Source organism: Sodiomyces alkalinus, assembly GCF_003711515.1.
Source record: "Sodiomyces alkalinus F11 unplaced genomic scaffold SODALscaffold_1, whole genome shotgun sequence".
Classification (NCBI taxonomy): domain Eukaryota; kingdom Fungi; phylum Ascomycota; class Sordariomycetes; order Glomerellales; family Plectosphaerellaceae; genus Sodiomyces; species Sodiomyces alkalinus.
Genome location: NW_021167079.1, coordinates 4,314,403 through 4,329,058, shown reverse-complemented (window position 1 = coordinate 4,329,058; position 14,656 = coordinate 4,314,403). Strand labels below are relative to the sequence as shown.

Below are 14,656 nucleotides of genomic sequence, written 5' to 3'. Positions count from 1 at the left end.
CTTATAGTATTACGTTTAAATAATCTTCTATACTAGCTTTAGCGTTTTATCGGCGTTTACCCTATTAGCTAGTAGTCTGGAAAATTAGGTACGTAGTTTATATAGTACGCCTTCGGTACGCCCGCTCGGTGCCTAGGATTTTTAGGGCTCTCCCGGGGCTACGCGCCCCGGGTTAGTTCTAGTCGTCGTATTCTAGGCGCTCTATAGTAGTATACCGGTATCGTGTTCGGTTAGCCCTATAGGCCGCCCTATAGTATATAACTCACCGCGCCCTTTACGGTCTCGCTGCGATATCGGTCTCCGGTGCTTTTAAGGGCGTAGAGTCCGAATCCGATATCAGAGTTAATTTTATCGATAATACGGCACCTTAGGGGCACTTTCGGCTTAACGATACTTGTTTCGGGCGAGTTAAATAAATATAATATCGCGGAATAACTGCTCTTTTTAATATAACCGCTATTAACGCTCTATCTTACTTACCTAATATTAAGGATATCGAGATTTAACGCCTATCTATACCTAAGACTTTGTGGCTTTATCGCCTGCCTATAATCGACGAATCTCTTAGTAGAATTACCCTACCTAGAGGCGGGAGGTGTTTTAGACCTCTTACCTCTCCTTTAGCCTCGCGATAGAACCGGCTTAATAGCTAATCGATTAGAACTGCTTATCAGGACGCCCTACTACTAATTTTATAGGATTAAACCCTATAGCCTTATTCTTAAGAACTATCTCGAGATTTAAGGCTAGAGCTTCGGGGTCTTTAGCGTATCGCGTGCTAGAGCTATGGTCGGATTATAGAGTTAGCCTCGAAGACTACTAGTTAGCGGATTACGATACGTTAAGTACAGTACGCCTATAACGCTTAAGAGCTTACGCCTCGGAGGTTTAAGCTACGCCCTTATAGGAAAAAGATCTAAACGCCTATTAAATAACGGCTTTATAAGTGGCTTTAGGAAGACCTAGAACGCTATATATATAAATAGGGCAATTTACGCTAGCTTATACCTGGTTTTACCTTATACGGCGATATAGCTATTTAGTCTACGATAAAAGATCTCGGGTATTCACGTTATATTCGACCTCGCCGTATTAATCTAAAAGAAGTCTATAAATATAAACGGCTCTTCTTCGCTATTAATATATTAAAGCTAGCCGGAGTCTATAAAGCCACGCCGGTCAGGGTCCTCGAAAAGGAGACCTTTATCTCCCCCTTAACCTATACCTCTTAAGCCTTAGTGCCCGGAAGGTCCGCCGGATATAAGAGGAGGGAACCGAAGATAAGATACTAGCCGGAGTATACGCCGTAGCGAGAGCCTTAGCAGCACCGAATCGATACTACAGGACCTACGCGGCCCTCGCGTGGATAGCCTAGCTTAACGCCCTAATAACCTGGACCGGAAATGCGGCCCCGAGGAAAGCCCTTATAAGGGACTAGGGTCGAACCTGGGCGGAGGCACGTAGGCCCTATACCTACGCCGTAGCGGCACTAAGCCGCCCCCCGATATAATACTCCCTCCGAAAATATAGAGGGCTACTAAAGCTATAAAGCATCGTACTCACCAAAATCAGATCAGAAAAGCTAGGCCTATAAGCCTTCTTAGTAAAAGCGAGGGTGCCGGGATTTCTAATAACGCGGTGCCCCTATAGCGACGGAGGGGTAGAAATAGCGGAGTATATAGTGCTTTAGTACTAGGATATAACCGAGGAAAAGCGTAGGGAGCTCTTCGGTACTATAGGGAGGCCACTCACGACTAAAGGGGATTTATACGACGTACTAGACTATAACACCGAAGCCGGGGCGATAGCTAAATAGTTCCTATAACGGAAGAGGCTTAACGACTTTCGCCTTACCCTTAAAGTTATAAAAGCCTACGAGAACATGGCGGCACCGTAGCGGGGAAGGAGTAATATAATAATCCAGTTAGTATTAAATAGGGGCCCTACTAGCAAGGACCCCGGCAGTACAGAAGCGTTATCGGGCTATAGCCCTCCCCCTCCTCTTTACTCCTCGTTAGCCTTATCCTTACCTCCCTCGGAGGCACTAATACCGCTCTCGATATACTTAAGGTCCTAGAACCGGTTAGCTATTCTGCTACCACGGGGGCGCTGTAGCGGAACCGAAAGGGGACCACGTATATAGTTATCTATTAGGATACCTACTATCGTTTTTATACGGCGGACGCGGCGGAGGATATCCTATAAGGTCGCCTCCACCGATAAGGTGCCGCTACGGCTATAACCGGAAGACAGCGCCCGAGAGACGGCCTATCTAAAGGATAAAGCCGCCGTCTTTAAGCGCTCCTTAGCCTAATAGGTTATTAGTAAGGCGCTACCGTGATATCATAAAGAGACTATTTACCGTAGCGATACTATCGCTATTAGTAGCCTTTACCGATATATACGGACTATAAATATTAATAAGACGCTATTACTGCTTCTTCGTAGCGGGGGGGACCTATTAACTAATTAGATTACCTCGATATACCGATAGCACTACCACGGTATAGTAACGGCTTATATCCATATAGGGGCGCTGGCTATTAGTATATTAGAAGTATACGGTACCGGTGCTAGTAGTATTAGCATAGGCGGAAATATCGTCTAGGTAATTACCTAGACGCTTACTATAATAAAGGTAATTACTATAGGTTAACCACCACGACACCACTTCGGCACTATTAGGGTATATATACGGTATAACTCGAATAGTACCTTACTTATACCGGTTATTATTATTACTAAAAGGAGGTATCTACGGATATTAGTATACTACTACCACGGTACCGCTATAATACAGAGATACTTATATTATGCTTTTATTTATAGTTAATATTAAGATTATTATTACTACTACTATTATACTACCTAGTTAACCCCACGCCACCGCCACGCTACCCACGAACCACCACGTACTAGTTCTGACTAAGGAAATTATAAATTAAGAACAGGAAAACTAGAAGATATTATTAGTTAGTATAACACCGCGACAGTAAGCCTTTAAGGCCGTAAGCGGGAATATAATAGGGGATACCTATAATATACTCTATAGCGTTATAAGAAGGAAAAGAGGAAAAAGAAAAGGACCTCGAATTCTATTATCTATCTACTATTTTTTCGGGTATAGACGGAGCCCTACCCTTCCTACCTATTACCGGATATAGAAGGCACCCCCCCCCCCCTAAGGGAGGCAGGAATGCCTACCTCGCCTTTTCTTTATTAATTAAATAGAAGGAATAATAGGCGCGGCCCCGGGGATATAGGGAGGCCGATATTAGTATACCACGGCCGCTATATAGCGGAGACCCCGCGGCACCCTTTCGGCCCCCGCCCCCTTACTAATAACCAACCTAGGCTAACCCGAACCATAGTCTACTACCCTTCCCGTTAGCTACTAGCCTAGAGGTATAATCCAGATACGCAGACGGGGTAAACCGGGGCTATATCGGCACCGCAGAGGCACCACTCTAACTAAGGATAAGTATAGAGGTTTTTCCCCTAAAGCCCCGGGTTTTTCCCCTCTATAGCCACCCGAGAAGGACCGTATAGTCTAAATAAGCTGTTATAGATTAGATAGGATAGCGGAGTAAGAATAATAAATAAATAAAATATATTAGAGCTCCTCCTAACGTCTAATAACTAGATTAATAACCTTATCGTTATAGCTAATAAGACCTAGGCTGTAAATAATCCGCTCTGGAAGTAGTGGGTAATAGTTCACGATATAGAACGCCCCGAAGACTTCCCGCTACTTCGGAGGAACCCTAAGAGATAGATATTTTAGGGCTATATTTTAGGGCGTATAAAAGGACCCTATTATATCCGGCCGAAGGAGTATAGAGGCGTTAACGGGGATAGATTCGTTAAGTTTATCTACCCGAAGATTAATAGCTTTATAGAAGAGCGACTGCTTTATAAGATATATTAGTATAACGGTGCGCCCTCCTATAGATCGCGGAAGGTTAAGGAGTAGCTTCGAGACTACGATATTATCTTAATTAATTACCCCCCCTACTCCCCTAATCTCGCTCCTATAGAGTATATGTGGTTTAAGATAAAGACGTGGATTAAGGACTAATATTTATAGTTATAGTGGATAGGAAGTAAAGAACTAAATGCTACTATTAAGGCTAGGAGGCTATTAATAGGAGGTTTTTAGAGTCTCATATTCGTACGATGTCGTAGCGCCTATATTAGGTTATTAAGAGGGATAGAGGTTATACAGATTTCTAATTTTTTTAACGATAGTATTAAGGATGGAATTATAATTTTTCTGCAGGTAAAAGTACTTAGAAATACTATTACTTTCCTCCTATATTGATGTGCTTCTACTTACAGGGTCCCTTATTATCTCTGGCCAGTCATTTTCGAGATATAGAGAAAAGTATTAAGCTAACGTTTCTAACCCCGGCAGAGGTATACTTTAGGCAATAGCGTAAGGTTAGAATCACAGATGCCTGGTAATTAATCATAACCTTGCCTTAATTCTCGTGATATAAAGTATTGCTTTTTTTTATACGTGGTAGACTATTATATGATGGCTGTCTCCTGTACCTTAGGTTGTTAAGGCGCCTAAGGAGGTACATTCTGTACCTTACCTACGTAGGCACCCTCGGAGGGGCGAAGGGCATTGCGATCGATACCTATGAACTGCCCTAAGTACGTGTACACCGTAAGTACCTATACGCACTACGTGAGATGTCAGAGACTTGAAAAACGCTTCCAACCTAAGGTAATTCTAGCCATTCACAGACCTGCCTACCTACGTATTCGTACAGGTACCTTACCTTAGGTAGGACCCTGGGATGTTTACGACTTGTACCCACACCAGCAGCAGAAACCGAGAAAGTCTTTAAACTGCAGTTTTCAACCCATAATACCTGTACTCTAAAAGTATCCATCCAGCATACCTACCAAAGACAGCAACTGCGCAATTACCCAGGTTCCCAATTTCCACTCCTTCCCACCACTCTGCAGCCTTGTAACCCGCCCAACAGCAGCCCGCCTAATCCCTGCAGGATCAAGGCCACATTCTGTCTGGTCTCCCGGAGAACTCGCGCTCTGGAATTCCACTGGGCGCCCTCGTGACACAAGGACTGCGACATCACGTTATTGTACCTGCGTTCGTATATCGTCAGCAACCTCCTCGATCTTCTCGCCCAGGTCCGTTGCTGTCCAACAACGTGGTCATTCAACATGAACTTCATCGGGTTGCAGATGGTGGTAACCCTCAGAAACCCTCCAGGGGTGAAGTTAAGGGGTACAGTGAGCGAGGTCATACCTGGGCAGAGCCTTGTTCTGAAAAACGGTAAGGCCTCTTCTCTTCGAGGCTTTCCCCCATATATAACATAAATAATCGCTTTGGACACCATCTGACGCGCGCTCTTCCTCTTCGCAGTTCATACCGTTGGCACCGACAAATGGATGCGTCTTATCGCCCTCGACGCGAACAACATAGCAGACGTGACACAGTATAAGGAGCCCGCTCCAGCGCCCAACGATTTCCCGTCTTCGGCTGCCACTCCCATGCCTGCTGCCATCGTTGACCAACCAGCTTCGCTTGTATTCGTCGACCCCGCCATCGTCAGTCTGGGGAAGAGGCCAGCTTCCGTCTCCCGAACGACGGCTACGGCTAGTGACTCCCAACCGCCACCGCAGCAGGTATCGCCTCGACAACGACAACGACAACCACCAGCACCTGAAGACCTCCCCGCACTCGACATGAGCACGGGTCCGCAGCCTGGGCAGCCGGGCGTGATTCCCGCTTACCTGGTCTCTGCTTCGAAGACACAGGCGATAGCGGCTAGTCTACAGGAGGAATTCAAATCATTGCACATTGGGAACGTCAACAAGTATTGCGAAACCCTCGGTGAGCAGAATGAGAGGAACGGCCAAGATTGGCCGGGACAGCCTCCAAAGAGAAAGAGCCGGAAATCGAGGCCAAACAAGACGGGACGGAACGGAAGACTGGAGGAGCCGCCAATGGACACTTCGGCAGCGGATACGGCGACATCGGCGGGCCGCGGGAAGGGGTGGAGGCAGACACCAATACTACGGAGCACCGCTTCGTTTCAGCCATACAAGGCCCTGAGAGGAAACGGGAAGAAGGCCATGGCTGACAGCGGATGGGCCTCAGGAGACGTCACCGAGGAGATGGGCGAGTTCGACTTTGAAGATAACCTGGCCAAGTTTGACAAGCGCAGCCTCTTCGACCAGTTACGGAGAGCCGATCGCGTGGACGAGGCAGATCGGCTTGTCTCGCACAACCGCAAGCCCAAACCCGGCGCGACGACGGGTGGCAAAAACTTCCATTACTCAGAAAACGTCCTGGACAGACCCTCGTCCACGAGGCTGAAGATGGCCGACTATATCTGGTCCAGCGAGGCAGATGACGGCGACGAGGGTGTGGAGGGGCTCAGCGGCCGCGACGTCAGGAGTAGTCTGAGCATGCGTCGGACAGATAGCAAGTCCGGCACAGCGAGACGGTCCCAGTCCCGAAAAGCCAGTGGGGCGGCAACCCAGCCGCAGTCCCGCATGCCGCCGGCCACGGCCCCTTTTCAGCCCGGCTTCTATCTCGTCCCGTCGAATCGCCGCGTTGAGACGGTCTCGGCACTGCAAATGCTCAACCTAGAGAACATTGCGGCCAACGAGATCGGGCTGACGGAGGATATGATGGCGGAGAACGCGGGCCGAGGCATCGCACAAGTCACGTTGACGGCGCTGTCGGATCCCGCGATCCAGCTCCGGCTCGGTACCGGAGGCCCAAATGGCCCGCACGTCAGCCCGGCAAGCATGGGTACCGTCGTCGTCCTCGCGGGCAACAACAAGTCGGGCATCCGTGCGGTGGCCGCGGCCCGCCACCTGCGCAACAAGGGCGTTAGCGTCCTCGTCTGCGTGGTCGGCATCGAGCGCGAGCAGGATCTGCTCGAAGACATGCGCCAACAGGTGCGCGTCTTCAAGAACATGGGCGGCCGTATCCACAGCAAGATCGAGCTCTTCGAGCACATCCGCAAGGCGTCGCATCCCGCCCCTCCCGTGACGCTCATCGTGGACGCGCTGCTCGGCCTCGCCATCTCCTTCGAGGAACTGCGCACGGGCGACCAGGCCACCGTGTACGAGCTCATCGAATGGGCGAACCGCAACGAGGCGTTCACCCTCGCGGTCGACGTGCCCACGGGGATTGACCCTTCGTCCGGCAAGGTCAGCATCATCGACGGCAGCCGCCTCTATGTGAAACCGCGGTACGTCGTCAGCATGGGGGCGCCCAAGAAAGGTCTCCTCGAGGCCATGACTCCCGAAGATGGTGACGACGATGGCCTCGAGAACGGCGGCGCAAACGGGGATTCCTCCCTGGTGGCCGACGGAGACGAGTGGAAGCTCTTTATCGTCGACCTGGGTCTCGGCGCCGCGGTGTGGAGGAAAGCCGGCACCAAACTCCGGCGAGGGGTCGACTTTGATGATCAGTGGGTGTTGGAGATGCGCTACCAAGGCATGGCAGACCCGGATGAGGCAGATTATTGATACTCGGGTGGCTGGGTCTGAGCGAGTTGGACGACATACTGGGAATGGAGAGATTTTCCGGCTCGATTCGTGAGTGGCTTTTTGCGGTTGAAGGTACAATTTTATCCAACCCCCCCCCCCCTTTTTTTTTTTTTCCAAGAATCATTTACACGTAGGTACAACACATTGGCGTTTGAAGCGGGGCATGACCGGGCGGTTAGGGAGGGTATGAACAGGCCATAAGAAAAGTTAACCCGCATGACCAAGGCGTTAGATGACACGAGGCGGCTTTTATCATTCTGCTTAAAAGGGAATAACAGATAATGAATATCCATTCTGAACCATTCAGATATCTGCAGTGCACCAGCACTTCGATTAGTAAGGCCATAATCTACGGATAAGAGGATTTATGGCTTTAGAGATGAGGATTATGGGTAGAAGGACGGACTTGAATGTCATATTCAGAACAGGGAGGAGCAACTGGGGCCACAGTCAGGGCTCGTGCTTACTCTATGTATTCCCGTATATATTATGGCTTAAATATTATGAGGCACCCTGTAATTGTAATTAATATATTATAAGCTGAGAGGGGGCAAGATGGAGAGGGACTAGGGATTAAGTGTCAGTGAACATACTCCATCCCTCTAGAAAGACTTGCATCCTGAGAAGCTTCCTGTCACTTCAGGTTCAAATTCACGATGACAAAGGTCATAGCAGAAAGAAGGAGAGATTAATAATATGCCTATTCACACCGGAGATAAGAGCGATTTTGGTGCTGATTATCACCGATTAATTACCGGGAATGTATCGTCATTCACCTGTTTGCCACAGACCTACTGGATTGTTTGCCTTGTTGAAATTTTCAGCCTATAGGTACGGTACTTCCAGGAAGTCGTTGTCTCAGGATTCGTTCTATCTGTACGGATATCTCAGTACGGATAGGTACCTAATGTGGGGAGAAGTAACTACCTTAGTTGGTTCCGGTGAAGGGGAGCACATTTCGGTGTCTGACAGGCAGCTACAGTACCGCGTCCAGCGCATGCGTGGCCAAACAGTTGCCTGAAGTCCAGAGTGGAACATGTTCGAAGCTTCCGCAGGCATTGAATCATAGAGCTAGGTAGGGGACCCATCCTCGGCAAGAACGATGTGCCAGGCCATATCAGTCCATGAGGTACTTTGTATTTGGGATGACATAATCTTGTCTCGCCTCGCATCATTCTTATTCCGCCCTATACTATGATCTCATTGGCCCGCTCCACTATATCCAGCTCTTGCCTCGCAGGTTCCAGGTCATCCGTGGGTTGAACTCTGGACAGCTCTCCAGATAACCACCTTCCAACTTTCCACCTTAACTTCCAATCTTAAACCTCAATCTCTTCGCCTCTTCCAACCCCTGAAGAGCTTCACGAATCCCCCTACTATTCCCTTTTATCCACGTTCTAACGAGGATCTGGGATCCCTACAGACCCTTTGATCGCTCTGTTCACAGCACAAACACGCAACCTCATCCTTTCAACGGCATAGAGCAACCGACCAAAGATGGCGGATCACCCAGAGCACAAGAAGAAGGTCAACCTCATGTGAGCATGCCCATGCTATCTTTCACTTTTCTTTTCGCTCCGGTATATTTAATGCTAATGGATTCCAGGGACGCCTCGGGCGCTGAGGTCAAGGATGTTCGTAACTTCACCCGACCCCTCTCTATACACCCACCACCCCAGAGCGAAGTCGGAACTGACAAGCATGACAGCAAGATGATACCGCGACCGCCATTCTCAAGAAGAAGAAGAAGCCCAACCAGCTCATGTACGTGCATGAAGACAGTGTTACTTGAAAACAAAAATTAGTTCATGGAGCTGACCTGAAATCCAGGGTCACCGATGCAGTAAACGATGACAACTCCATCATTGCCCTTTCCGAGAATACTATGGAGCAGCTCCAGCTTTTCCGTGGCGATACAGTTCTTGTACGCGGCAAGAAGAGGAAGGATACCGTGTTGATTGTTCTGGCGGACGAGGACCTCGACGACGGCAGTGCTCGCATCAACCGTGTTGTCCGCCACAACCTCCGCGTCAAGCATGGCGACATCATCACCATCCACCCCTGCCCTGACATCAAATATGTATGCATATCTATTCAGAAGACCGAGTTTTTATCAAAGACGCCAGCTAACTCTTTCCCCAGGCCAAGCGAATCGCAGTCCTGCCCATCGCCGACACCATCGAGGGCATCACTGGCTCGCTTTTCGACGTCTTCCTTGCCCCCTACTTCCGGGAAGCCTACCGACCTGTCCGGCAAGGGGATCTCTTCATCGTCCGCGGTGGAATGAGGCAGGTAGAGTTCAAGGTCGTTGAGGTTGACCCTCCCGAGTACGGCATTGTTGCCCAGGATACCGTCATCCACTGCGAGGGCGAGCCCATCCAGCGTGATGAGGAGGAGAATAACCTCAACGAGGTTGGCTACGACGACATTGGTGGTTGCCGGAAGCAGATGGCCCAAATCCGTGAGATGGTCGAGCTGCCTCTCCGTCACCCGCAACTCTTCAAGTCCATCGGTATCAAGCCGCCCCGTGGTGTGCTCCTCTATGGGCCTCCTGGTACTGGTAAGACACTGATGGCTCGTGCTGTCGCCAACGAGACCGGTGCCTTCTTCTTCCTCATCAACGGCCCCGAGATCATGTCAAAGATGGCCGGTGAATCCGAATCCAATCTGCGCAAGGCCTTCGAAGAAGCCGAGAAGAACTCCCCTGCCATCATCTTCATCGATGAGATCGACTCCATTGCCCCCAAGCGAGACAAGACGAACGGCGAAGTAGAGCGTCGTGTCGTATCTCAGCTTCTGACCCTCATGGATGGCATGAAGGCTCGCTCCAACGTCGTCGTCATGGCTGCCACCAACCGGCCCAACTCCATCGACCCGGCCCTCCGCCGCTTTGGTCGTTTCGACCGCGAAGTTGACATCGGCATCCCCGACCCCACCGGCCGTCTCGAGATTCTTCAGATCCATACCAAGAACATGAAGCTGGGCGACGATGTCGACTTGGAGCAGATCGCTTCCGAGACCCACGGTTACGTCGGTTCGGACGTTGCTGCCCTCTGCTCTGAAGCCGCCATGCAGCAGATTCGCGAGAAGATGGACCTCATCGATCTCGACGAGGACACCATCGACGCCGAGGTTCTCGACTCTCTCGGCGTTACCATGGAGAACTTCCGCTTCGCCCTCGGCGTTTCCAACCCCTCCGCCCTCCGCGAGGTTGCCGTTGTCGAGGTGCCCAACGTCCGCTGGGAGGACATCGGCGGCCTGGAAAGCGTCAAGCAGGACCTCAAGGAGAGCGTCCAGTACCCCGTCGACCATCCCGAGAAGTTCCTCAAGTTTGGCCTTTCTCCGTCCCGCGGTGTTCTGTTCTACGGACCCCCCGGTACCGGTAAGACCATGTTGGCCAAGGCTGTCGCCAACGAGTGCGCTGCCAACTTCATCTCCGTCAAGGGTCCCGAGCTTCTCAGCATGTGGTTCGGTGAGTCCGAGAGCAACATTCGGGACATCTTCGACAAGGCTCGTGCCGCTGCCCCCTGCGTCGTCTTCCTCGACGAGTTGGACTCGATCGCTAAGGCCCGTGGTGGATCCGTCGGTGATGCGGGCGGTGCTTCCGATCGCGTTGTCAACCAGCTCCTGACTGGTAAGTAAACAATTAGGCGTCTTGATGACAGACAAGACAGTCTCGGAAATCTTGATGGAGCTTCTTGCTAACTTTGTCCCCGTAGAAATGGACGGCATGACCTCGAAGAAGAATGTGTTCGTTATTGGCGCCACCAACAGGCCTGAGCAGCTCGACCCCGCTCTGTGCCGTCCCGGCCGCCTGGACTCCCTCATCTACGTTCCCCTTCCCGATGAAGCCGGTCGTCTCAGCATTCTCACGGCGCAGCTCCGCAAGACACCCGTCTCCACCGACGTTGACCTCAACTACATCGCCTCCAAGACCCACGGTTTCTCTGGTGCCGATCTGGGCTTCATCACCCAGCGCGCCGTCAAGATCGCCATCAAGGAGTCTATCAACGCAGAAATCGAGAGGCAGAAGGCTCACGAGGCCGCTGGCGAGGAGGCGATGGATGAGGACGCCGAGGATCCTGTCCCTGAGCTGACCAGGCGCCACTTCGAGGAAGCCATGCAAATGGCCAGAAGATCAGTTACCGACGTCGAGATCCGCCGGTACGAGGCCTTTGCCCAGCAAATGAAGAACGCCGGTCCCGGCGCATTCTTCAAGTTCCCCGAAGGTGGCGTCGATTCTGGCAGCGCCGGCGGCGCCGGCAACAACTTTGGAGATGCCGGCAACGATGATGATCTCTACGACTAGATGAGTAGACGGGCTCTCTAAACGCGTTCATTAATGTGGGATTGGGTCTCGTTGTATTTTAGTTATTTTTCTCTTTCTAGTCTTCGTCACGTGGGCATTATCACGCAGGCACACGCACAGATGGGTGCGGGCTGAATCGAGGCATCTTCGTCTTATCTGGCCGGAGCATCATCTGGGGATAAGGAGTTGATAGACAGGTCGTGATAATTGCAGTTTGTTGCCCGATTTCCTTTTTTTTTCCTTTTTTTCTTTTCCTTCCGGTGATGATATAGTGATGCAGTAACCTCTGCATCCCCATATGGATCGTCCTACTCCCCCCCTGAGCTTGGTCTGTCGCTTAGAATGAGTCCCATACTCTAGCAAATCGTACTATATATAGTTAACAAGAACTTGAAGCAAGACTTGCGTTCATATTTTTGTTTATCACCAAAGGAGCCATTGTTTCTTCTTTATAAAAATGTTATATTAGTAAAAACAGCACCACCTCAACTCCTGAATAAACACCACCCTAACTAGGATCTATTGATGCACGAAAGCGCTGTAGTCGAGGTTTTACTCAGCTCAGCTCTGGTTGGCCGTGTCGTCCGTCTTCATAAGTGCCATCCATGCCTTGGAGCGCGGCATCGATGTGTATATAAAATTAGCCCGATTTTACCCCGGTGGCCATGGCCTTCATCAAAGCCGCCGGGCTTCCATTGATTCCGAAAGCATGCCCACACTTTCAGTGTTATTTGTATAAGGAGTCTTTCGTAATGAATTTTACCCTTTTTCTCTTCCTCCTGTTTTTAATCCAGGGAGCGTTGTATGGCGCGTAGTCAAGGTGGAGTTTGTACATCCTGTATCCCCGCTCCCGAGCGATATAGACCGGTATTGGAATATTGCAGATGTCGGGATGGCACCCTCCTTTGGGCGCCACCGTCGCTGGGCTCGCTTGGTAGTCTCTGTTATTCGCTTCACGTCCTCCCCAAGCCAGGGCGCCAAGCTCGCCTGCCTCCGCAGACTGGTTGCGGTGCTCCGAAAAGATTCGAAAAGACCAGCAATAAAAAAAACAATCCGGGAGCGGATCAGGAAGATTATTTCTGGCTCGGGAGGCCGCCTTGAAAGCCTGACTCAGAGTTGACCTAGACCCTGCCGTCTTCGCCGACCTCGCAGATTTCCTCCAGACTCTCGCGAACAACCTTGAGCATCTCCTCGACCACGGCGGTGGGGAGCGCGAGCGTCGGTTTCCCGTCGGCAGCGACTGCGAAGGAGGAGGCAGAGGGTGCGGAGGTAGATGTTAAGGGGGCGGGCGAGGACGCGGCAGGGCTGCCGGAGACGCCGTTAGTCTTCGTGCCGTTAGCCTTGTGTGCGTCCGGGGCAGCCTGGGGCCGGGTGAGGGTGTCGTGGCGGACGTCTTCGAGGACGCGGCGGAGGAGGGTGGGGAACGTGGTGACGTCGCCGGAGCGGAGCATGTCGAGAGCGTGCGACTGGACGTGGGTTGGCCAGTTGGCTTTGTTTGCGTGGAGGGCGTGGAGGAGACGTTCTTGGATCCTTTGTGAGGGGGGAGAAAGTCAGTTATGGAGAAGAGAACAGAAATCGGAGACAGCAACAGGGAAGTAGTAGACCGGTGGCAACGGCGGCTGTGTAGAGGGTTCAGGAGATTGAAGATGAAGCTTGGGGCTACATACCTTTGGACGTGGCCTTCCTTTAATAAGACGGCGTTGATCTGAGATCGTAGGTCCGGGTCGAGGGTGGCAGGGGAGTAATCTGCCGCTGAAGGCGGTACTTTGACCGGAGGTGAGGAAGGGTTGGGCGACATACTGAAGAGGGTAGATGTGTGGATTTGATGAGAGTGGTATGAGGAGTGATGCAGAGCAGAGTAGTTTAGACGAGGCTGGGGGATAGCAGCAGGTGACTGCGGAAGGGGAAGATGTTAGGGACACGAGAGGGTTAGAGACAAAATGGTCATGAGACTAATTGATCGGTTTCTAGAGATGTGTCTCTCGAAGCTGGTGACAGATGTAGGGTAGTTTTGCTCTTTGGGATCGTGACGGGGAAAGTCGTCAGTTGGCTCTGCTCTGTAGATTCCTTCTCGAGGCTGTTGCTAGGTGTCTTTCTTTGTCCAGGGAGGCCAGAATGCATTCGAAACAAATCGAAATGCATGTGAACCATCTGTAAACTTTACACACCAGAGCTCAGTTCCCAAACGGCTGGTGGAAAGGAAAAGGAGGCATAACTTCAATCAGCCAAGGTGAAATAGCCAGTTGCAACTGACGAGGCTGGCTTAACAGAACCCTGCTCTTTTTTACTGGAGAGGATGGCGGTGGATGTGGATTGGAAGGGGCGAGGCTGACGACCTGCAGAAGAAGTTGACACGGATATGGGGGATGTGGGGTCACCATATTTCCTGATTGGGCAGGGGCCATGTGGGGGGGGGAGGGGGGGGGTTTCAAGCGTCCAGTGCCATATGCCATGCTCGACACGACCTCTTCCGTAGCCTCGATACTACTACTCCGTACGTTTCTTGAGCCTCATCGAACCAACGCCGGGACTCTTCCTCTTTTTCCCAATCGGTATGAGGGCTTCCCGGCTTCTTATTACCCGGTTGCAATAGCGAGATATGAATCTTAGTCAGTCTCCAGAAGAGGCTTTCGCTTCGGCTGGAAGTTCTTACGCTCTCAACATCCGAGGATCTTTGACAGCGAATATACACATATTCATTGAGCAGATAATCTTCTCTAAGATCTCACATTGCTTCAAATTGCTTTATCCACTTACTTGGGGAGACTTTAACCTTGTTTTCTCGACCACGGTTTTTGATTCGAG

General features: G+C 50.9%; 3 protein-coding genes across 3 annotated transcripts; 2 read left to right on the top strand and 1 right to left on the bottom strand.

Moving 5' to 3' along the window:
• The first annotated feature begins 4,918 nt into the window (after nucleotides 1-4,918).
• SODALDRAFT_304429 (YjeF N-terminal domain-like protein) lies at nucleotides 4,919-7,648 on the top strand. Its single transcript, XM_028608980.1, has 2 exons — nucleotides 4,919-5,308; nucleotides 5,399-7,648. The coding sequence occupies exons 1-2, from the start codon at nucleotides 5,197-5,199 to the stop codon at nucleotides 7,519-7,521; spliced, it is 2,235 nt and encodes a 744-aa protein (XP_028470631.1). The 5' UTR covers nucleotides 4,919-5,196; the 3' UTR covers nucleotides 7,522-7,648.
• Nucleotides 7,649-8,734: 1,086 nt separating this feature from the next.
• Nucleotides 8,735-12,321, top strand: SODALDRAFT_326981 (cell division cycle protein). The gene is made up of 6 exons (XM_028610308.1): nucleotides 8,735-9,080; nucleotides 9,149-9,176; nucleotides 9,251-9,306; nucleotides 9,373-9,622; nucleotides 9,685-11,176; nucleotides 11,262-12,321. The coding sequence occupies exons 1-6, from the start codon at nucleotides 9,040-9,042 to the stop codon at nucleotides 11,849-11,851; spliced, it is 2,457 nt and encodes an 818-aa protein (XP_028470630.1). The 5' UTR covers nucleotides 8,735-9,039; the 3' UTR covers nucleotides 11,852-12,321.
• A 651-nt stretch (nucleotides 12,322-12,972) lies between these two features.
• On the bottom strand, nucleotides 12,973-13,649 carry SODALDRAFT_347701 (hypothetical protein; the record flags this gene model as incomplete). The annotated part of the gene is made up of 2 exons (XM_028613316.1): nucleotides 12,973-13,381; nucleotides 13,519-13,649. 2 exons carry the CDS (start codon nucleotides 13,647-13,649, stop codon nucleotides 12,973-12,975), a joined length of 540 nt encoding a protein of 179 aa, XP_028470629.1.
• Nucleotides 13,650-14,656: the final 1,007 nt, after the last annotated feature.